Source organism: Lepisma saccharinum, chromosome 8, assembly GCF_977018435.1.
Source record: "Lepisma saccharinum chromosome 8, izLepSacc3.1, whole genome shotgun sequence".
NCBI lineage: Eukaryota > Metazoa > Arthropoda > Insecta > Zygentoma > Lepismatidae > Lepisma > Lepisma saccharinum.
The window spans coordinates 42,733,543-42,759,323 of NC_139236.1; the positions used below are offsets into that span (position 1 = coordinate 42,733,543).

General features: G+C 37.9%; 1 protein-coding gene across 2 annotated transcripts in view; it reads left to right on the plus strand.

The window, feature by feature from the left end:
- LOC145990965 (uncharacterized) overlaps window positions 1-25,781 on the plus strand; it is a 361,786-nt gene that overhangs the window by 89,290 nt on the left and 246,715 nt on the right. Inside the window, exon 1 of one of the 2 annotated variants that reach the window (XM_083126551.1) lies at window positions 167-720. The exons of the other annotated variant lie outside the window; for it this stretch is intronic. Coding sequence (XP_082982677.1) covers window positions 677-720 — 44 coding nt within the window. The 5' untranslated portion in view covers window positions 167-676. Of the gene's footprint in view, window positions 1-166; window positions 721-25,781 lie in introns of those variants that run through there. 2 annotated transcript variants of the gene reach the window in all.

Genomic DNA, 25,781 nt, shown 5'->3' on the forward strand with positions numbered 1-25,781 from the left:
TCGACCTTGGTTGCCGTGGAAGGCCTATCGCAGCGCCTCTAGCGGCACCAATGAGAAGCACAGATCTCTTGACATGCAGTCGGGGAGCGACAGAGGGGAAAAAAGGGGGAGGGGTACAATCACCAAGCAACAAGCTAAGGCAAGTGTGTGTGCGTACGGTTAGTGCTGATGTGATCGGTGGTCCGTTCGGTCGTTTCGTGCGTAATATTGCGTATGCGAAAAAACATAGAAAAAGTAACAAGTTCGTTTCGAGAATCCATTGCAGTTTTTTTTTTCGGGAGAAACACTCGGTATCGCGGTGGGCTAGGTCAGTGATCTCCCCCCCTCCGCTCTTATTCGAAGAACCTGGTTGAGTTTTACGCCGAAGGAAGTTCTGTCTTACTCGAACTTGTGTTGAGAAGTGCTTTCGAAGATGAAGGATGCAGCTTGATGCAAGCGTCACGTGTCTTCGGAAATAACAAAAAATAATAATAATAATAATAAATAAAGTGCTAGTGCTACAGTGTTTGTGTTTTTTCTTTTTTGATCGTGTTTTAAATGCCCTTTAACCCTGGCTGCTGGTTTCGCTGCGAGTGAACGTCTAGAAACCAGAGCCAAGAAGCAACAGAAACATGCGTTAGTGTTCTGTTTTTGTCACCCCATTTTGTTTGTTGGTGTTCTTATAAAAGTGTTTTAAATGGTGTTCCCCATGGGCAGTGTCACAATGGACCCACTATCTAGGTAAGTAGCTTTTCTTGAATTTTTCACATAAATGCTGTTGCACTTTTCTCGAAGGCAACTTAAACGCTGACGGACACATTTTATGGCTTTTGTAATACTGAAGACAACTAATGCAAAAAGATTGCTGTAGCAAGCATTTTTTCATAAAAATGTATACGAAACGTGTACGAAATGTACCACAATTGTGAATTGTGCTGAAGAACATTATACTCATCAAATTTTGATACATTTGCTGGCACTTATACCATAAACAGTGTTTCTTTTTAACACGTTTGAAACTGTAATTTTATCACATTTTACAGAAAGAGATTTAACGCAAATTCCATACATGTTTTCAACGTATTTTGCAGAACTACTGTTGGTGTGCTATTTATATATAGGATTCCTAGAAATATTAGCTCATTCGCCGCTTTTTGAACATTTTGGTTACTTCGATTCACGAAATGGATTTACTTTTGTACTCGGGATGGAGTTTCACACTTTTTATGGATTTATTTTTGCTTTATTTTTCATATTACATGTTATTTGTAATTTCTTGTGCACGGGTTTGCAATCACGCACGCTAAAGAATTCTTTTTCACATTGTAAGTACTAGTGTAGAAACTATTTAGCAACACACTGGTTTACATATTTGATGTTGGGTTTTGGGGTTTGATATTTCGACTTTCCTGACATTTTTGCACAATTACACCAAATCAAAGAAATTACAGTTTGAAACTGAAACTGATGTTGTACACTAATTATTTCTACACGTTTTACAATCTTGGTACTAATTTGGCACAGACATTTTGATGTGAAAGTATCAAAAGGAGATGCACATTTCGAAAAAAAAAATGTTAATCTCGGTAATTTTGTTATTTTTGCATTCGTTAATGTATATTTTTTTGGTATATTAGTGCAGGCATACGAGTATCAGTGAACATTATAAATCATATTATGTCGTAAATTGGACGAAGAAAGTTACAAGGGCAAGTGAATAATTGGCTGCCTGTCATTTTACCGTCTCAACTAATGACACCAATCTTTTTCGGTTATGCTGTTACCAAACAATGAAGTTTCATAAATGCGTAGCAAATGCATGGAAAATTCATGCCTGTGTTTCACCAAAATGTTGTTTTGTTTGATGCGCACCACATGAGCCGTCTCAACATCCGAGTAGTATGTCGATGCAGGTAGTCAGTCAGTCAGCCGTCCGTAGCGGGAGAAACCGATCGGGTCAAGACACACACACACTCGCACAACGTAAAATCCGTTACGCCTTCCTTTTCGTAAGTTAATCCTCATCGTCTCGAGTAGTATTGGTGTAGGACCACAAAACTACGAGTAACGGGTTCAAAACTTCACCCTCTTGCGCATCCTTACTTTTGCACAATCTCGTTTCTTTCGTGTGCTTGTCAAAATGAATTAAAACACAAAGGGGAAAAAAACTACATCATGTAATACCTAATACGTACACAATGTGGAAAGTTGATGAAATTATAGAGGTAGGAAAAGATCGACAACTTATGACCATAAAATTTAGAGACACGTTCGCTCTAGGATATTTAAAGGGGTGATCTTTTTTCGCATTTGGTAGTTGATACAGTTTCAGTTCTGTCGAAACGGCGTTCGAATATTGAACGACCATTCTACGAGTAGATTATGTATTTCTCGTAATGTGTCATCTGCAAACAATTGTAGCTAGACTCTTGTGTTTCTTGTGAAGAATGGAAACACCATTTCTTTAGTTAAATGTTTTCAGTGATCCCAACATTTTTCGTGGCATCTTTTGGCTCTGCATATTATTCTTCAACTTCTCTCATTTGCGTTTTATTATGTGCTTTGCGCAGTACTTTTTAGCAACCTATTCCTATTCATCTGCCATCAAGGGTACGTAGATCTATCTCCTTCTCATTCGACGAACATGCTATGCTCCTCGTTCCCAAATTCTGAAATGTTGGTTCCCATTGTATTTACAGTTCGATCACTATTCCTAGATTCCCTGCGATACAGGGACTTTTTTCACGTAGGCATTTAGAATTAGGTATAGGCAAAATGTGGAGTGTTTTATAACATGAGATTTAAAGTTATATAACAACGCTTCGTATTTGTGGTGACAAGTCTGAAAGTATGATTAAATATAAACACAATTCGATGTTATTCATGACCAGAAACTACACTGCAATTTTATATTAATTTCTTTAGTTTATTTTACTTCGCTTTTCTGCCACTTTTGGCTAATCGCGAAGATGAAGATAAGTGATGATATGATGAAACTGATGAAGGGACACACCCACGAAAAACATCCATGTCCAGACCAGGATTCGTACCCTGGACCACAATTTTCTATTCATCTTCCTGGACATCTCCGCCTATATTATAACTGGATGGTATTAAGCAGAAATATCAAAATTAAGAATTTGTTTCTATTTCTCATGTAATTATTATTGTTGTTACAAGTGATACACATAACTTATACTCCGGAAGCAGTCTGCGAGTACCCTCAAATATATTTGTAGACACTGTCTGTGGGAAAACTTTAATGATTTTATTACCTCGAGGTTTAACATGATCAGCTGTCATGACGCTTAGCAGGGTGTGTCTATTAACCGGGAATTCTGCGTAAATGTTATTTTATATAAAATACACTATTGCCCTTTTTTTTCGCTGATTATCTTCATCGAAGGTTTAGTTTGAGATGTCATCTAAGGAGTGAATAATGGCTAAGAAGGGGGAAGATCACTGTTTATTCTTACATTGACGTAACGAATGATTTATTAATAAACCTGTACTCTGATGTTTAGCAATTTAAATTTCAAGTACGAAGGTGATGGGTGACCTTTTAAAACTTGAAAACTGGCAATAGGTTTTAACACTTACGTTAGCTGGACCATCTTGTTTTAGTTTTAGACTGCGCATGTGACGTGATTACTTAAGTTTTGATGTCAAGGATGTTTTTGGGAGATATCATCTTTTAGAAGTCAATCTGTTTCTTTTAATTTTCGACGTTTCAAGTCGTCGCAATTACCCAAAAGTAGCAGAAAAGCGACTTAAAATAAACTAAATCAATGAATCGATGTTTCAGGAGGCTAAGGTCCGTAAAGTATTCACACACTTAGTAAGTTGTATAAGGAATTATTCGTAAATATTTAGTGTAACATGTTAATAAAAATTAGGTTTTATCATAACAATTGTTATTAATTTTTACATTGAATTTCTGTAAAATTCGCTTTGAAAACCTGGAATTATACATGAACTTTATCTGGGGCATAGAGTAGCTACCCTCCTTCACCAATTCTATTTCAACGTATTTTAAATACGTTCATAACGGCAATTTACACTTGTTCTTGCAAATGGAAATATTCTCTTTTCTTAGAAACTATAGATCAGTATAATTCTCTTGGCGCCTTTAGCTGACAAATTGCGCAAAAATACGTTGGTTGGATTACTGTTGAACCGATATAGTTCATTTCCCGCTGAAAACAGCTTTTCCTCTCTTTTGTCGTCGAATAAAGGAGACATTTCAAGGACTTTTGTTTTAATATCCCCACTATTCTTTCGTCAGTTACACGGTGAATGATTTCATCAGTTAGAATGCTTCGGGTTATTCAAACAACGGAATGTCGATGCCATGGCTAGAATTTGCAACTACAATTTTATGATTGCAAATTGTTGCAATGTTCTTCGCATTTATAACATCAGTCAGGTCCGTACCCACTACCCAGGGTTAGGGCCATGCCCCCCCCCCCCCCCCCCGAGCCATGAAATATTTTGATGCAAACCTACAAAAATAACATGGATATTTTTTTAAGAGTTTAGAGTTTAAGTTTGCAAGAGTTTAGATTTTCTTGTATAAATGAATGGGTTGTTTCTGGAGAGAGGCAGATTCCAGAAGTCAGCAGTCTACTATATTTAGTAATGTTAGTTTTATAACCATTTATGCGAAGCTTCTAAATGTTTCAAATTGGTTGGGACAGTTCACCATATTTACTCCCTGTTTTGACTTTTCGAACTGCAGTTTGATGAGAAAATGTTCTCTTTTTGTGGTTAATTCACATTCAGACATGTTCTTCATTATAAGGATAATTCCATAGCGTTGGTGGTCGCATTCAGGGTTCTAATTCCCATGGCGGAATGATCTTGTTCTATTAAATTTTTCCCCCATTAAAATTTTCCGAGGGTAAGAGTTTGTGTTATAACAACAAAGATAAGCAATTAGTTTGGACTTCAAACATACTTTACTAAGAATAACATCATAAACACATACAAAGAAGGAATAACAAATAATGATGTTAGCCTGTGTGTGAATGTTGCATATATCTCTTGTTCTCTCTCTTTCTCTTTAGGGCTGGTAACAGCATGGGGTAAAAACGTACTTCTACAGTCATAGATAAGATTTTAAAATTATATCAAATTCGACTAGTAAGAAATGAAGCCGTAGCTGCGAAGGTGGTTGTCGGAACATAGAAATTAGACCGACCTGTAACTTCTCCATTTCTCACCTCCTTTCGTCGGGAATAAAACGTAGCATTTACATGTTAATTTAATAGGAAACTAATTGTCCCTCCACCTAATTATCTTTAATTTGCAATCGATTTTGCAGATGTGAACTACAACACACACTGCTTCAATTAAGATGGTGTGGGATGCACAACCGACTGTTCTTTTATTAGCCACATTTCTTGAATGCTAAGTTTTATTTTCATCGGATTCATCGGAAAAGAGGCATTACAATGTCTAAAGTATGCCAGCTACATCTAGTAAGGAGAGGGGGGTGTAAATTCGGTGCAGGGGGTCCGAAAATCATTCTCGTACTGAGCGCTGGAATCTCTAGCTACAACTCTGATAAGGAAATATTTCCTTTCGAGAGACCATTAATAGATTTACATCATTATAAAAACATAACACAATAAAAGTATGAAAAGGTAATTATCATTTTTAGTAAAAAGCAATAATTAAATAATATCTAACACTAATTAAAAACATTTCACCTATCTTCTAATTTATTGACATTTTGAACCAGTCGTTAAAGGAATTAATTTGCTAGTTTATAAATGTAGCAAATTAATTTGTTTATAAATATTAATTCATTATTTAATAATTGACATATATTTCATGCCTGACATCAGTCATTAATACAGGCATAGACTTTTCACTAATCAATATTCAGAAAGCAACATGCAAGCGAATTCCTCTATTTGCGGAAATATTCTCGTTACGCACGGGAAGATACTTGTAATAAAATGCTACTCTTTAAACGAAAATACTTGTAGCCTTGTTATAGTGTGTACAGTGTGTGTAGAATGATTGCAGAAATATAGAGACTTTGTTACATCTCGTTACAAATGAAGAGAGAGTAAGAACCTGGACTGTAGTTATACGCATATTTAGTTTCACTGCAGTAGAAAACAAGACTAACAAACATAGCAAATACATGACCAACTTGTACACGTTTAAAGACAGCTATGATGACAGGGAAACACGACGATACAAAAAATTGACAAAACTCTGTTGACTGGATATTTTAGGTCTGACGTAGATGGTTAGTTTGTATAGGAAAGAGTTGAGTGCATGCTTGTATTCAGGGGGTGTATTGTATAAGATCTTAAACGATGGATATACATTTTCACATTTATTTTGAGTAGTACAAAAACTGACAAGTGAAGTGTACAATTCAGAAGAAATTAACAAAAATCACAAGTAGAACTAGGAAATTAACGAATTGTAATGAAGCAGCCGAATGCACAAATCAACATTACTGTACAACAAAAATGGACTAGATTTACAGACTTACTTCTCTTGGTGCAGTACGACTAACGGCTTTTATGCATGCTTTTGGTGTTCATTCATTCACATACCGTTGTCATCGCTATATTTGCTCATTTTCAACTACCATTTCGTTAGCACATGCTCCCATAGTGACATCATATTTATACTGTAACATGCACATGAGGAATCCGCTGACGAAAGTGAGAATTTCCAGTTCGCACCTCTGCACGATCATTCCATGTTACCCAGGAGAAGATACGGCTACTATTATAAAGGCGCATATTTGATTTCAGAATTGTCGTACGCATGAAAATACATCTGGGGACTCTAGATAATGTATTTCTCCCCAATTTGTATGTGTAAACGGCATTTATATCTGACAATCCATTTGCGTCTCAAAAATGAAAAACAAAATCAGCATCCCGTTTCAACATTCTTTGAACGGAGGTTTTCTCTCAACTTTTTTCACTTTTCATTCATGAAGTTTCAACAGTCATTTTTAATAATGAACTCGCAAAGAAAAACAATAAGGAAACACAATATAAAATGCCTATATTTTCAACTGTGTAATCGAACAGTCATTTTCAATAGTATATGTTCCCTCCACCCGAAATAATCCTTTCTATTTATTTTAATCGCTGTTACAAATGCCTTGAGCCCAAGATTCCCCCAAAATGAAGTCGTGATCTTCGGGAAACAAATCTCCACTTCAAATTTTTGCAGTTCTTAACATTGTAAAAATAAATGCTGAAACCACAATGCAATAGTTATCCGCTGTATCCCGCCGTTCAGTACTGCAATGTGCTTGTCGTGTACATTTTGCACGAATTGTAATAATTGGGCCAGCATTACTATAATGATCTTACTACCCAGATCAACTCCACACAAATATACGTTCAAAGTTTTGTTTTAAGTCCCACTTATGCTTAGATAGGCTGATAGGGGCTGGCCATACAGTTTAAATCCCCTCTGCCTGCACTGGGGATTGAATCCAAGACTCCTCGACTAGAAGACGACGTTTGCAGTACGACTCGATACGCAATCGACACGGTGTCGCTACACACTCGGCAACCAGATGCATTCAATACGTTTCGATTCTCTTGCTTCGAAAGCATAAAAGAATATGTTTTTTAAAGAAATGTGTTTACAGTGTGCATATGACATTAGTGGTAGAAATGTATACATCAGAGCAACAAACAAGAAGCCCTTTAAGAGCAACACCAGAATGTTTTGCACTTAAATGTGCTACTGGACTAAGTAATTATCCATTTCATTTTATGTCAGTTGACACTCTTTTGAGTTCTGTTTGTTTGAAAGAGGAAACGATATATATATATACATATATACACACACACACACACACAAATATTGATATCCTTTTAATAATGTGTTGCGTATATTTGGTCCATTTTATTGGATGGTATAGCTATAATTTAAGTTTCTATTGATGATCCATACAAAATTGTTCATATTGGTTGTGCATCTATAGGATTGGATATTGGAGAGTATAGATGTGAAGATAAGGAAAAACGGGTAAATAGACAAATCTTACCTAATACAACTCGATGTCGGGGAACGTAAGTGTCTTGCTACTTCATTTAGCCATACACCCTCAACATTATCTTAACAAGCTGCTAACATTTTGTTCTAAGGCCTAATTTGTAAAGAATTTATGATACGTTTATCTGTACACTAAAAAAATGATTATACCACCCTTAAAGATAAAATGTATCCGTTTTTGTGTAACGCCACCAATTAGCGTGACATACTTTTCGTTTGTTACAATACACTAATCTGGGTGTTGTACAACCTCAATTTCGCTTAAACACGCAGAAGGAAAACTAGTTTTCACCAGTTCTAGGTATTTGAAAGCTCACACTCAGAGATGCTGGAATATACACTACATTTTTTTAAAAAAGTAATCATAATTTGTCTTTGGTACACAAGAGTAGCTGCGGAGAGTGTTTCTTCCGGGTTGCTAATGAATGTTTTCTTTGCACCTTCCATGCGCTTAATACTCTCTCAGATTTTTTTTTCACCAATTACGGACACATGAAGGAAACTTTCACGTATGGCATCAAGCGATTTTTCACTTTCATTTGTTTTGTTTCTAATGCAAGTCTGCCCTGGAAAAGTTTTTTTTCGCAAAACCTCGTCGTACCGAGAAAGCCTTGTTAAAGATAAGGAACAAACTTTTTTTGACCGACCCACGGCTACGTGTAGCGAATAAAAGCTGTTGGCAACTAGCCAAAAAATTAATATCTTATCTTGTATTTTTAGCCATGAAATTCTTAATACTTCAGTAACCCACCCACAAATTTTGCCCACTAATTGTACGATTCAAGTCAACATTTAACTGTAGATAAGCCTACAGCTTTAGTTTTACATGCACAACTTCATTTTACTTCTGATTGTACAACAATCACCTGCAGGCAAAGTTGGAAGGTATGACGTTGGATATATTTTCTTTCATGAAATCGATTTAATTTTGTTTTTATCTGGACACACCTTGTAGTCTCGGGTTAGATCCTACTTGCGTTCCTAACTTCAACATGAAACAGATAATTTTTCTTCATCTGATAGAAACACTGCATACCTCGGTGGATTCCTTTTGCTGACCCAAATTAACCTTTTAATGCAACTGCACATGGTATTTGTTCTGCATATTCGAAAGTTGATACAACACTTTTTCTTGTGGAACATAACATGTTTGTGTATAAAATGCTCTTCTTACCACAGAACTCCGAGCATGTAACTGATTTAGCATGAATATTCGTAATTTTGTTCCTTGAATTGCTATGGTTTTCGTGCCACAATACGTATCTTAAGACAAATTGAATGCAGGTTTGAATGTCGAAAGGATTGGTTATTCCTTTGTTTCAGTAAACACTCGTATCATTGTGATTAACGTAGAGCGATCAAAGGACGTAATGTACTATATAACCTGACTGCACATAGGTGGCCTTCTTGAACCACCACAATATGCCTTCTTCCTTGTTTTTTTCTTTTTTTAATAACGAGATAGATGCCTTTGCAATGAACCTGTTTGCTCAGCGAAGAACAGAACATGTGTTCTTTTTTCCCCCCCTTACAAACTCGCTGTTTTTTAAATCCTTTAACCATGTACAGAAGTGGATATAAAATCTACGAAAAATTGTGTAAAGATCGCTTGGAGTTGTAAGCAAGAAACAAGGAACAAGCACTTGTTAAGTGCCTCTGGGCCGAAACTATGCTTGCCAACTTCGATAATGTTACTCCAAATTCAACTCACTAACTAAGAATATTTATAGTTGCATACTGCTTTGGTGATAAGTTGGAACTGTAAGATTTTGTCGGCGCTTTTGGTAAAAAGTTGTGTTTAATATCACTTCATGAGCTGATAAAGAGAGACTATAAGGCGGTCATGCACACGGTCTGTCATGCAACCCGTGCCTGGTTTTATTTCGTGTACAGTACTTGAAACTTAAATTCGTGGACACCATGCTGAACATTTTCGGTTAGCCCCCCCCCCCCCCCCCGATATACAGAATTCTTAATTTTGCGTATCTAGGTAATCATGTTCTGTGCATAGGCCTACGTAGTTTATAACGGTGTGCGTGTATGTATTTATATAGGCCTATGTGTATGTTTATGTATGAATTACGGACTATAAACTTCGTTACATTTGAGTTATCCGGAGATATGTTCTGTAATTCGCCAATCTCTGGCATGATACAATTTTTTAGCTTCTTGTACTCACACTAACGACACCCATGTTACCTAACGACTGTAAAATCATTCATATGGTTCGATGGTAACGGAAATCCAAAATCCTGTTGCAATACGGTTAAAGAAACGTGTACTTTTACTACAACCGCGCAATATGGAAAGAGAGAGTTTATCTACTTTGGCACTGAAGATTCCCAATACATATTGCATATATACACGCAAGTACACGTAGGAATGACGTATTTACCTTTATTTTATTGCAATATCGATACGTAATTGCATTATTGGAGGTACCTTACATATTCGTGTGAATTGTCACAATACAGAAATGAATATAAGGTTTATACAGAACTGCGTACCTGTTCTTGCGCATAATGGGATCTTTAGTGCAAACTTATCTCTTTGTCAGCGGACTACTCCTGTGCATATTTCATTTAATATGATGCCACCATGAGACTTGGTCACGGGAACTGCGTCCTAACAAAATGACCCTACTGTGACGCACCGAGATGTAAATACTGCCGTACAAGTCGTGGCATACGGAACGCAGCGGAATGTTTTCTTTGCTCAGTTTCTAAATTTTAGTGGATTTTCGTTTTGCATAATATTGGTTAGTACATTCCACTGTAATATTCCGAAACTCTCGTTGAATTTCCGCACACACACACAGACATACAAAGACAGCCGCTAAAATTCAAATGAAAATAATGCTGACATACATTTTTTTTTCAAAAGGATGTTCCTATGTGTTCGTGAATTTTTTGATTCTTCTTCTCTTATGACACTGTTTGATTTTTTTTTTGTCAATAGTTACCTGATGTATACCTTCATCTTCCCTTCTCTCCTTATCAAGTTACATCATGTACCACACTACCCAGTGTGCATTAAGTTCAGAGGTAAATTTGGTAACATGATTGATTTCAGTAGGTCTTGCAAAGTTTGTTTCTAAATTCACCTGAGAACTTTCAAATGTTAAGAATGGTTTGTTGAGGATTTTTATAGTGCCGAGTCATAGTGTTCATAATCGCAGCACTTTATACCGTTACATATAAAACAGAAAACTCATTGAAATTGATTGATTTGGGTTATTTTACTTCGCTTTTCTGCCACCTTTGGCTAATCGTGAAGATGGGAATGAGGGATGATATGCCTAAATTCATAAAGGGACACTCAGATAGAACACCCATGCCCAGGCTGGGATTCGAACCCGAGACCCCTGGCGTCGTAGCGTGATGTGCTAACCGCTCCACCAAGAAGGTCGGCGAAGCAAGAAAAAAACACATTAAATGGAATTCTCAAACCCAGAGATATAATACAATAACATGACATAATTTTGTGACGTTGACAGAAATACAGTAAAGGGATATGCGTCTAAAATAGAATTTCGTAAGCACAAGATTTAGTATATGTCTGAGTAGAAAATAATTGACGACAACATTTTGGAGCCTCGTAGCTTGGTCACCGGGAAGGAATGCATTAGGTGGAAATCTTAAGTGTTGAGACCCCATTTCGAACTTTTGACTTTTCAGAAAGTTTCGAGCGGTGATTCAGCGCAGTTCGTGACGGTTTATCTTCCTCATTTGGAAAATTGGTCGCTTCAAACTGAGCATTTCACGAACAGAACAAATACGTCAGCAAGTAATTCGCTTGATTTACGGTCGAAAAAAAAAACAATTGCATTTTTCTGACAACGGGAACCTTGCCTAATCATAAAATTTTTAACGCAATTGCCGATTACGCTCCCCTCGACAAGTCATCCGTCGTGATGACACTTTGACAAATGGGGGTCTCCATCGTGAATCTTTACATTACACAGCATCCGCGGGTGGACCGCAAACTGCAGCTGTGACCCCGCCAAAAGATGGGGCAATGACTCGTTCGCGAACGGTTCCCAATGAACTGTTCATCCGATGAAAAGTTCAACTAATCTCAAGCGTTAAATACGAAGGCAAATGCGTGTGTGTTAACATGTAATTAAATTTTCCTATCCCAATATTCGTATATTATCTATTCTGCCGTCTTCACTGGTATACTATGTGAACTATCGTGATAGGGCAGAACTGAAACAGTTATAAATTGTGAAGAATATACCACTATTTTGTTGCCCCAAATAGTGTTAACGTTACACCTAACTAGAGTGTGACAATTCTCCATGTTAGAACGCCACTCGTGTTGTAATCTGTCAGTTCCGATTTGGCACTCGGATGTGATGTATAAGCGAACATTCTTTCTGAGTTTTTTATTCTATGCGTTTTAGAACAGATTTTTTACATATCGACGGAGGAATGTTCTTCAAAATGAAACCCTAACCCTAAGACACTACATATTAATTTTTATTATTTATTAATTATTATTGAAAGTCCAACGGGAATATTTATTTAGTTGGCACCAAGAAAGTGCTGTTTGAATTAAAAGTGGTTGAATTTGCTTCACAATCCATCTGTTGTGGACAGCCAGGCGAAAAAACCTTATTTTGTTTATTGATTTGATTTATTTTACTTTGCGTTTCTACCACTTTCGGCAAATTGCAAAGATGAGGATGAAAGAATGAAGGGAAGGCCTGAGCCTCGTTAGTCTTGCAGAATGTAGTCAGGGTGTACTACGTGTAAGTGAGATTGACATTTGGGCGCTTCAGAATTGGCCGGTCACCCCTTACACCCGAACCTTCCTTTCTAGATCTACATTTGAGTCCTGTCAGCGTACAAGACGATACAAGAGTAACAGAGAGAATGTTCTTAGAAATTCCAGCTTCTGTTCCCAGATTCATCTGAACTTTGCCCTTTCACGTCTCACGTCCGTCTTTCCCTTCCTATAGATGTCTTACCATCAGGTTTCCTAGCAAGAATCGTGCAAAATGCTCTTCCGTGCGTGCTACATAGCCGCCCTCAAAATCTTTTACATTTAATTTACAGTTGTAGTACACCCTCAACGGCGTTGCTTATTACTTTGTTAATTAGAATTCATATTAGTATAATTTTCAAACAGCGAGTTCAATATCTTTGCTTTGGCATCGTAGTTACTTGCCAATATTTCTGATGTGACCACTGGTGAACACAGCTTTCCTCGAAGGACCTGTTCTTCAAAACAGTTCTCGACAAGGAAATGGTGCGCGATGAAAGATTCACAAACTTGCCGCCGTCTGAACTGAGAACCACAAATCATACATTCTCGCTTTGGTAAAGTGCATGAACCTGCGATTTTGCAGGTACCAGGAAATTGGTTGTTGCTATGGGTATAAATTAGATAAAAAGAACGGTTCCCCTAATAAGCTGGTAAATGGTTTGTCTCGGTTGGTAAATTAACCTTTCAGCAGTTGCAGAAGTCGAAAAAAATATATAACTTGTTTTTATGTTATTTCATGATGGTGTTCATCATCTTGCCATTCTTTCTCGTCATTTCGTTGCACATACTAGTGTTCCTTCCATTTCTGGTTTATGCGAGGTCATAGTTGTGGTTATGTTATGTACAGTAAATTGCAGTAAATTACAAGGGAGGGTCAAATTAAAACATTAATTTGTTTTTGTTTCTTATCTAGTAGATTTCTGTATGTAGGGTTGCACAAGTTAGCTGCATTTTAGCACAGACCTATTGCTGATCTACATATACGTTTTTTCAATTTTGAGTTAGTGCCTGTATACTTTAAGAATAAGAAGTTTTTGGGGTCCAAGTGCAGTCACTTATGAGTAGACCTCGGATTTTTAAGTTCTAAAAAGTGTGCTTTTAGGTTCCTAAAATAGGCTCTAAAAATCCTAAAATAGGTCATAATAATCTTAAGCTAGGCTCGAAAAATCCTGAAGTAGGTTCAAAAAGACTTAAAGTAGTTAAAAATTCATGAAAAATGCTGATTAGGTATAGTCACCGGCAATGAATATGGGACACCTGTATCCTGAAATACGCACTATCTTGCATAACGTTATGTGTGTTGCCTAACCCTACGGCGATGGCAGAACTTGCCATTGGAAATTTGCTATTAAAATCCACTCTAGTTAGGCAACATTCGTTTTTCATGTTATTCACAGTCAAACTCGGCAATTTTGTCTGTGAGGATCATCTTGTATGCTGAAAATAATATTTCAACAAAAACCTAGTCAGTGGTGTAAACTTTAACGCTGAAATGTTAGTTTGCAAGGCGTGAATGCCACAATGCACCGAAGTGACGTGAAAGTGAGTTTGCAAGGCGTGAATGCCACAATGCACCGAAGTGACGTGAAAGTGAGCAAGACCACACAGATCAACCAACGACTTTTGGATTGTAGGTAAAGGTGGCACCAGACATTTTGCTTTGTTTAGAGCTTTGAAAAATCACCATAGACTTCGAGGAAGGGAAATCGAAAGAGAGTAAGTTTCAAACACGTTCGTCATTGATTTTCCTCGTGACGAAACAAATCAAATGCCTCTGTGTGACATAAAAATCCTGTAAAAACCTTAATATAAAATCCTAAAAAAAGGCTTGATTTAGGCGCATAAACCAAAACTATGTTCTAATAAGGAAAATAGTTTTTTTTAAGCACTGTGAAACTTCATCAGTTGTTCCGTTTTTTAACGAAACGCTGACATAACTTATTCTTTCCTACATACCTGTAAAGCAAAAAATGGGTTAAAACCCTAAAATCCGAGGTTGACAGAGGGCAAGAAACTACTCCTCTTTACTGGTGCAAGGTGTGTTTAGGAGGCGCCATCTTTAAAATAACAAAAAATAGCGTTTTGTGTAGTTCAGCCTTGAGGTCGTTTTATAAATTACGGTTGATACCTCATGTAAATTTGAACTGCATACAGTTTGCCCTACGGTTTTCATTTGACTTTTGTATGAAATATACACATGTGTAATTTATGTATTATACGTATAACTAATTACTTCCAGAGCTCAAAATTTCCTAAATAAATTACAGAAGTAGGGGAAGGGGTTGGGTGATATTCTCGGTGAGATATTTTTTTTACTCATTACTGCAGCATTAATGTTCTTGAAAGTTGTTTTGAGGTCGTTTCCGGAATATTTTCTGTTCTTGACCATTTCGCGTCAACCTGAGGTAAGTCACGTACGCGAAACAATTCATCGTTGTCGATCTCTGTTTATGGAGAAATCTTGATAAATTACTCCCATCGGCTACCCTTATGAAACAATTCAAATTTTTATTGACCCCACGACAGCAGTTTTAGTGCTGCGACACCTGGTCTTTTCGTGGCCTGCGTCGTTTCACTCTGCGTAGCTTTATTTGAAGACCGAGTGATTTACGCACAAGTGAGAATAAATTAGCAGTATGTTACGCACGATTAATCGCCAAGTTGAATCAGTGAATCTTCACTGTGATAATTGCTCTGTTCTAGAATCGGAATTTTTTTTAACGGCCTTTTCACTCTGGTATGTTGAGAATAAAGATATGTTTTCGTGTAAGATTTGCATTCTTCATTTATTAACACATATTTTGAGGCGTTATGGTGGTGCTCCCCTGGCGTGGTACAGTCATGGACGCACCGTTTGCACTACGTTCTAGTGCGGTGTTTGTGGGGTGTATGATCACGTGGTGCGTGCTAACTAATTAAATGAACGTTATGCAGCAGGCATTTGTGGGATCTTCTGAACTTGAACACCGCTAGTCATCTACTTGTTTGAACGTCATTTCCTTGCACCAGCCTGACACCTGCACTACGCCTAATGTCAAAAAGTGCAGCGAACTAAAGCTCTCGCCACGAAAACAGCCCAGTCAAGGTCACGCCACCCACCTGCAGTGTTGCCAATGAGCAAAAATTTCAACCGACGAAATCAACCGCATACGTACAACGCGCGAAGTGTCGACTGAGCAGCTTAGAAGAAGTGTGGCAACCCTGGAGGGCCAGGGGTGTGGAGGAGGCAAGGGAAAGAAGCTCCGACCTTGACTGGACTGTTTTCGTGGCAAGAGCTATAGTCGGGGCTTGTAGGTCTTGTCGTGTTTTGGTTGTCGGAGTATCAAAACATATTCAGGTTGACTGGGACAGAAGCAGTAGTTTTGTGGTGGTACTTCAGTACTTGATCTTTTTCCAATCGCTTAGATCTTCCCCTGGTAGCGTTCGGTGAAGTAAACTGCAGTTCTTGTTCTCATGTTAGACTCCTGGATAAAACATTCCACACACTCCACAACACCCACTTTTCACAAGTGCCTGATTTATGGTAATTTTTCACAAAATACGAACTTGCACACCCCGGATTGAAAATTCTGGATGAACTACACACAGAATGCATAATCTGGAAACAAATGCATAAAGTCCGTAGCTCAAACCAAATGGTTTTAAGTGCATCATCGAGAAAGACGCAGGAAGGTGCGGTGCATAAAAAAGCATCATATGATGTTAACCGTACGATATACAAAAATTCATTAACTTGTAAACCTGATTCTTCGCAGAGGACATAAAATACACTTTAAATGCGTTTCCTGTGCATCAATAGATATGATGCATTTAGTTTTCTGTGTGTGGGCTTGAACTTTTTTATTGTGTTTCTTTTCTTCATCTATTTCACCAATTCACCATTCATCCTCACCATCACGGTTAATGAAGTGACTTGAATTTAACTACGTAAAATAAGCAAACACAGAGAAGCGTCTCCAAGCATTGGCTTCGCAAATCGACAGATGCTAAGGGGGCTAAGGATTGGAGCTCCTGCTTAGCCATTTGTCTAGCAATTTTGGGCTGAGGAGGATATCTAAGACGGGAGAAGATAAAGAGGCAAGGTTGGTAAAGGTCTAGGAATTTTAACTACATTCAATTCCGGTCCACGAACTTTTTTTTTCTGGATGAATTTAAATACGGTCCAGGAACCTTTTTTTTTCGGATGAATTTAAATACGGTCCTTGAGCTTTTTCCGGCTCAATTTAAATACTTTCCAGGAACCTTTATTCCGGATCAATTTAAATCCGGTCCCAAGTTCCGTATTGAAATGAAAACAGACGCAACTTGGACCGAATTTAAATTATGCGAAAAAAAAGGTTCCGGTTGTGTTGCGGAACCCATTAGAATGTACGGGTTCATGGACCTTTAACAACCCTGAAAAGAGATAGAAGAAATAGAAAAGAAAGAAAAAAGTTAGAATTTTAATTTTTTTTAAATTTTTATTTTATTTTACTTAGCTCTTCTGCCACTTTTGGCTAATCGCAAAGATGAGGATGATATGATGAAATTGATGAAGGGACACTCACAAAGATTATCCATGCTCAGGCCGGGATACGAACCCGAGACCCTTGTCGTCGTAGCGCGGTGTGCTAACCACTCCGCCGCGGAGGTCGGCAAAGAAGTTAGGAGAAAAGAGAAACTGGTGGGCAAGCAGGATACAATGACGCATTCCGTACTCATTTGTATAGAATACAAATTCCTGGGGAGAAAAGAAAAAGGACACTGGTTTCCAAGAGTATCATTCTTGCAATTTTCTGTCCACAAAGCGTTGATACCTCTTCATCCGGTACCTCCTGATTGCTGCAAAATCTATGCGGACGACCTGGTTGTCTCTGCGGTTTTTATACAAGAATGGCCGCACCAAACTTTGCGGCGAAGCTTAAGCAGACTTATTTTTACTTTAAACGTAATAACTGTACCAATACCTCGCTCGGAGCTCGAATTCTGAAAGCGTTCGGTCGTGATTATGGTCAGTCTTAGCGTTATATTTATGCGTGCAAAGGGACTGGCATATTTTCAAAGCACGCGTACACGCTTCTCTTCTAGACTACTTTTCCCTGGTGTTTACGTTGCAAAAAGATATATGCCACATCAAGATTTCAACACACACACACATTCCGACACGTTTCTTGTAATCTTCTAGCTCGGAATTGAAAACGTACATATTGATGTCCCAATAACATATTATTTACATTATGAAATATGTACCGTGCTTATAAAGACGGACATGTGCCGTTACAGAGTTACGGAAGAAAGAATGAGATGAGAGCCGTATCACGGACAACATCACAAAATACGTCGTTTGCGAAATAGCAGTAGTAGATTGTAAATAATATGCCAGTATTTTGCTACGTTGCACTTGCTTGAGTCCCCACACTCTGCAGTCATTTTACACCACTTGTTAGTATGTGTGTGATCTTATACGGAGCAGTAGAGTCCTCGTTAAGGCATAGGTGTTTCTTTCATCTAACTCGATCTCCACCATTGTGGAAGTTATGTCGTCAGCATCACACTCCGACCGTCTTTAACCCCCCTCCTCCTGCATTCCTAGATAGCCTTTTATTATAGGCTAGGTGAACCCTAGAGACACTTTATGCAGGACATTTCCAGAAATTTTCCCACATGATCACCCACCCTGGAATCGGACCTGGACTTTTAAGAACCTTTTCGAGCAGCCCACGTCTCCAGGAAGGTATCAACTCGGGGCAAGCCCCGGCATCTACCAACCTGTAGGGTGAGAATGAGTGAAGGCAATGACTTCAAGAACCTTTTCCTGCTCCTTCCAGTTAGGCTGGAGAGTTCACATGAACTAACCAATCTCTAATGTGAAATCGAAGCTGGGTTTCCCGCGTGGCAGTTAGACTCCCTCCCTACCGGCTGTCGAGAGTCTCGGGAAGAAGGTAGACGTCTAAAAGCGACATGAACAACCTAAAATACAAATACAATATCTGTCCGCATCTACCCCCCCCCCCCCTCCTGTTTCATTATTTGTCAAATTTTAGTGACATTATTTTCCCACAGCTGCAAAAAAATGTGTTTGAGAACAAAATTCGAGCTAATTTCAATTTTTCACTGCCTTCCTCAATCATTCACTGTTAGCGATTTTTTCGGTTAACATTTTTGCCCATATCCCTTTTATTACAATTATAGGCTCCCCTCCCCCCATTTTTTTTTTTACAAATCATGTGTTCATTTGCTTCTTGTTTTTGTTTTCTAACAATTATCCCTTTATCAGTTGTGGATATGAATTTTTGTGGTTATTGCCTGTAATTTTGGAGACCTAGTCACGCTCATATTAATTCTCTAATTTCTCTCAATTTAATGACATGGTTTGTTGCAAACGAAAACCAAAATCGTGCCAAATGTATCTCACGAATTCAGCAGTTTATGGTCCGTAGAGAGAGGCCTACTCTAGAACCAAATTTTCACCCAAATCCTTGTGTCAAAGTGTGCCGTAGTTTCGTAAGACGTTCTCAACCATGGAGAAGGTTACCAGGTCTAACCAAACACCTCGGTTTAGCACACATGTTCGTGTTATTTACGCAACCAACCAAAGAAGGCGGCTCAATTCCACTAAACAGAGGGACAATTTAGGAATATATTTTCCCACATTTAAATGTGTGTTATTATCTGCCCATAGAACTGAATTCAAACTGTGAAGTTCCGGGATTTCCACCCAATTCACAAGGGTTTGGCATAATAGTAGCACAATTATCACTTGTGACGTTACTTCTGCCTCAACCAGAGTAAAATGCCCCCTCGTTCCCTAGAAGAATGAGACGTAAACGGCCTACTATGAGACCACCCCAGACGTGGAACAATATACAATTGATATTGTATACTTTAGGTATCCACTCTACAGTCCATGGTATCTATCGTTGGCGCTATACTCTGTACCATTAGTATTCAATTATAATCGACCTAGTTGGTGTTTTACGTCCACTTTATGCACACTAAGGCTAATCGGGACTGAACCTACAGTTTAAAGTGGGATCCGAACCACTATGTGCCTCCACCGGGTATCGAACCTGGGAACCCTTGATTACAAGGCGGCGACGCTACCACTGCGCCATCGAGGAGGCCCTTATATATATAATCGACTTAAAAGTTCTCGTTGACAAAATACTAAATCGTCCAAATAACATTTGGGTATTGAGCACAACAATGTTTTAGCACTCTCCTCAAGTAATAACTGAAGATATACTTTAGTCGGGTCCAAGACTACATACTTGTCTGCATTCACTCCTATCAAGGATTTTTTTTTTGTTAGAAGGGGAGAGTTGACAGAGGTTGAAAAGAAGATAAAGAAAATATAAAGATAGACTGTGGATATTGCTATGTGTAGATAGATTGTGTTTTGTTGTTGTTTATGACTTTAATGGAGTTTTTGTAACATGAAGTTATAAGTTACAATAAATTATGTTGAAACTGAGACGTGACGAGAAACTCACAAGTTAGAACAGACACTCATTTATCTAACAGTTGTACGTATTTTAACAGAATTGAAATAAATGTGCAATTTATTTATTTTTTAATTTTATTTCGCAACCTTTTGCAAAACTGTATCTTACCTACTTGGTGTAAGAATAAAACAGTTATTTTATTACGATTAGCGCAATCGTGCGGCACCGCGCTAACCCTGAAGAACAGGACAAACAGCTAGTGTCAATAAACGATTTTTTCCTTGGAGTAAATATCGATTAAAGTAAATAAGGAGGAAGAGAAAGAGAAAATTCGAATCGTTATACATATCAGAGATCATTAGAATTCGCAGGATATACTTCCTGTTCTCCTTTTCTACCAAGAAATGAAATAATTGCTGTTTCCTTTGTTTAGAAACTTGCATTTGCATCATACTAGCACGCATTAATTTGATGCAGCCGCCACGTGTATTTTTGGGTGACGTCTCGAATAACTGATACAAGAGGACTTATTGATCATAAGAGTTATATTCTCAGAAAGCGTATTAACATATATATCATTGAATTAACGACGGGGGGGATAAGATTCGTGGCTTTTTCTAGAAACACTAAGTCAATACGTGTAAAATAAATCTTTATAGGATATTTCGTGAATAGTACACGTCTTATTTTATGTCGCTGCCATTTTGCTCGACTATTCGCAAAGATGAGGATAACACCACAACCCTTGTAATCAATCAAGATTGTTCGATTCCTCATGGTTCACATTCCAGCGTTTCAGATCTCACTTCAAGCTGTAGGTTCAGTGCCAAATTAGCCCAAATGTGGACCCGAAAGTTCCGAAAACGTTTTTAGTATTTGAAATGTAAAACCTAACCTTTAAGAATTTTAAAACACGCCTCTCCATTGTACATGGTGCTTTTTAAGCGGGCAAATCTTCATTTTTATGGAAGTCAGTTGTATGTACGTACACGCAATAAACATAGACATATCTGGTATACAATGAAATCCAACCTATGCTTGTTTAATTAACTATGTGCTATATACGTATACTTATTACCTCAACTGAAAGAGAATCTAAATAAATATAAAAAGTATAGAGGATGTGAACTTGAAAAAAATGTTCTTTTTCTAACCGTACACATTCTAGCATAGTTATGATTTATTTGAGATACTATAATGTATCATATTTTCTGTGGTGTACTCATCAGTATCAACGTTACACTGCAACTCTAAAGCAAGCGCCATCAAGAAAAAGTGCGTAAGGCACTGTACACACGCAGATGCGTTCTGAGGCCCGTATCGAATTGGACGTAAATATAGACTTCCTAAAAATACCGAATCCCGTTGCCAGCGTTAGGAAAAAAAAAACACTTTTTTAATACCCTTTTCCCATGGTATTCGTACGTTGACGAGAACTTTTTACTAACCGGCATTGCATAAGTGAATGCACCAAAAGTGTACCCATTTAAAAACAGAACGTTGAGTTCTCACCATGTCTTGGGCGTGATTTCTGTATATTTGTTGTAGGTGCCTTCCAAGGGTTCTTGGTTAGCGTGAGGCAGAATTCCTGGGTTTAAATCTCTTGCAAAGGATGAGTGGTAATCAGTGGCGGCAATTGGGTTCCAAAACTAGGAGGCAATGTACCAAAACTAAGGGGGAGGGGGCAAGGACAGTTTACTTTCACATTCCCTTGGTAGATAAGGTTTAGTATAGTCCTGGGGCAAAAGTGGCAAAACGTGGAGGGGGGCAACTATCCCCCGTCCCCCCTAATCACTACCACTGGTGTAATTAATGTTTCTGCCACTTTATTATTATCGTGACCTTTGTTTGCTAATTACTGTATGTTCCTGCGGGAAGTACTTTTAATTGTTATGTTGAAAAATTATAATATTTCGTGGATCAAGGTGGTTTTCAAATTATTTCAATATGTCAGTATGTCAATCTAACATTGCGACTATGTTTCTTCTTGTTACATTAATCCAGAAATGTGTCTAATAATTCAGTGCCTGTAAAGGAGTTTTCACTCATTATTTATAATTGTCCCATCTCTCGTTCTCTTAACGGCAGTCAGGTGAATGGAGTTGGGATAAAACATTTTACACATAAAGTGAACATACGTAGTTTCTAAACATTGTTTATTATTGTCACATCTCTCGTTCTCGTAACGGCAGGCAGTCAAGTGAATGGAGTTGGATACAACATTTTACACATAAATTGAACATAGTTTCTAAGCATTATTTTTATTTGCTCCATCTCTCGTTCTCTTAACGGGTCAGGTGAATGGAGTTGGGATAAAACATTTTACACATAAAGCGAACGTAGTTTCTAAATTTATTTTCAACCTATTAATCTTTTTAAATGCAAGTTCATCAGACACGTCTCTAAAGCTTAAGACAGAAATTCTGTACGAGTTAATTGTAAATAAATGAATCGAGAACCGAAGGAAATGTTGCGAAATGTCATGTTTTAAAGCTCCAATACGATAGCGCGCCCTCTAATGTTATTTAAAGAAGCACTGGCTCTATTCGCCTATTACAGACCGTTCCGTGGCATTCACCCGTTTGAAGAGAAACTTTTGGCCATATATATCTGATGCTCCGTGCGGGCAACACCACTTGTTGCATAAAATGCATGTGACGTAAGCAAAGCACAGTGTATTTCTTCTTCATCTGAAGATACTGACATACTTTTTAGAAAACGTAACTTGCTCCGAAACAACATGACACACTTTTACGTAACATCAAGAAGAGAAATGAAATCGATATCCTGTCTGGAAGCGTGCCTCAACGCTGACTTTATCGACTTGAGGTGGTGGATGGGGTTTTTGGGCTGTGCTGCCTGCGCTAAGCATAAAATGAAGCGATCAATTATCCCGGAAAGCTGATAGCGGCTGGGAAAAAAGAGAGGTCCTTTCATGAAGAATAGTGTATTAAAAGCTTGGAGGTACTTGCGTGTGTTTTTGTGTTTGTAGTTTTGAAATTATACCAAGGACCAACTGAGTGGATGCTTTGTGTATTTTGTATTACGATCCAGAACAAGAAAAAAAAAGAATAACGTTTTATTGTGTGCCAAAGGAACCGGGGAATTTACTCTATTGTACGTGTCGTATATGTCCCGCCATGTTGACCTTCCCCAAAACAAGTTTCTATGTCTTTGAAACCTCTATAGAAACTTAGTGTGCAGTCTGAACTCGCCGAAACAATAAAATCTAAGAAGTAATATGAGGAAATTTGGAATTAAAAATGAATCATTCGTTAAGGAAGTGATTTTGAAAACCATTGTAGGCGACTTTATTGACTCTTAAAGTTGACTTTGTCAACTATGAATATATATTTTTCAATTTATTAATTCGTGAATATATGCTTTTCACATAATCTAATTGTGTCAACTATGAAAGTCAATCTTGTACATATTTCGCAGAGAACTACTAACAGCAAAACTAGATAGCTTCGGTAAAGGATATAATTTCTTCGACGCGTAGTTTATCTCTATCTCTCAAAATATCGATTTTTCTTAAAGGTAGAGTAGCCTGTCTATGCATAAAGCGAGCTTAAAAAAGAAAAATATCAAATCCAAAGGACAGAGGCACAAACAGGTTCCTTCTCTAGACATAGAAGGTCAAGGACTCGTAGATTAAAATCTTTATACCAAACCTGCGTTTGAAACAAATGATAATAATAATAATAATAATAATAATAATAATAAAATACTAAGTTTTCGAAAACGCTCGAATCAAAACGTTTGCTCAAAGCAAAGTAGAAAAGTGGACGAATATCTTTGCGTTGAGACGCAACAAATAAATTTTAAATGTTTAATAAACCCAAGTCTTTAGGCGTTAACTCTGGTTTGATTGCATATACAATTGCTGGAATTGCTCATATTCTTGATTCTCCCCGCTTTTCAGGGTTTTGTGTTGCCTACAGTATTTTCTCACGGTTGCTTGATTTTTCGCGTGGGTGCAAACTGGTGGAAAATTCCATGAACATGAAAGATTACTGCATCAGATATACTTAATAGCGTGCATATAATACTTAATAGCATGCATATAAGGTATTCGCAAACTAAAATATATTGCGAAAGGGCAACACACGCAATTCGTAGCGAAGCGATTTTGCATTCTCTACTTCGAACACGCACCATCGAACAACATTACACCCACGCATACCTTTCTTTAAAGGTACTTATTCCTTCTCCCCCCGTCTCTCTCTTTTTGTATAATTTATACAACCTCCTCCACATTCTTAGTGTGTGCATCGGACTGCGACGAAGAAAAAGTTACGAACGGAAGTTGTTTTCGCACGCAAATCCTTCCTAGAGCCGCTTTATTTCCCATTCGCGTGATTTTACAATTCCACTCCTGCAGGTTGGCCTTGCATATTGCAGAGGTTTCGGTAATTTTCCGTTGGCACCGGTTTTGGATGTTGCAGTGTTGACAGCCCAGTGACTTTTGCCACTAGATCCGGTGCATGTTGCCGAATAGTATGGATTCCCGATAGTTCCTGTGTGGATTCTTCTGGAGGTCTTTCATTGTTTTTACAATCCAAGTATATTTAGCTGGACCTTAGACTTGCCTCAACAACTACTCTTTCGAGAATTTCCAGAAATTACTACGGTCAATTCAAATTTGAAAAATTAGTTGTGTTTGCAGTTCACGGGCAGCGTTCTTGAGTATGATTCTGTACCTTCCATTCGCATTTATAATTGAATTATATAATTTTCTCTTGCGCATCAACCGGCCAAGTGGGTTTCCCACAGTTTGAATATCGTTTTTTTGTAAAGTTCACCTGGTTGAAATGTGTGCATTTTGCTAAAATGTGTGAATGAGTACTCCTAGTATCTTAGCTGCTAATATCGAATCAGCTCAGTAGCTATTCATTGAAAGGTGACAACACAGGAAAACATAATTTTCTCGTCCGCCATATTGAAAATCGTTAACAGGTTTCAGATAAAAAGTTCTAAATTTACAGCAGTTATAACTACAAAGTCGATGGCTCGTCCTCATTGTTGTGCTATCCTTTTCTAAATCACACTCTGTATTCCGAACGGTTCATTTAGGTTCTCCCCGATGGCGCAGTGGTATCGTCGTCGCCTTGTAATCAAGGGGTCCCGGGTTCGATACCCGGAGGTACATGGCACAGTGGTTCGGATCCCACTTTAAACTGTAGGTCCAGTCCCGATTAGCCTTTCTGTGCATAAAGTGGACTTAAAACAACAATTTAATCAACCGAACGGTTCATTGCAGCCCAAGTGATGCCCTAATATTTTTTTTTTTTTTAGTTTCGATCCCTAAGCTCCAAAAATTTAGTCTGCACAGAATATTGAAACTGTAGAAAACGTGCTAATAAATGGAGTATATGTATTACATGTGTCGTTACAGCGGACATTTGAAACGGCATATGGTTTGTTCTATAACTTGAGACCGATGTCCGGGGTTCAGATTCCATCGTGAGGAGTTCTGCGGTGGAAAAAGTATACTATTAGACTTTCACCACCACACGAAACTGCATATTACAAATATTTAATGCTCTCGTGATTTCT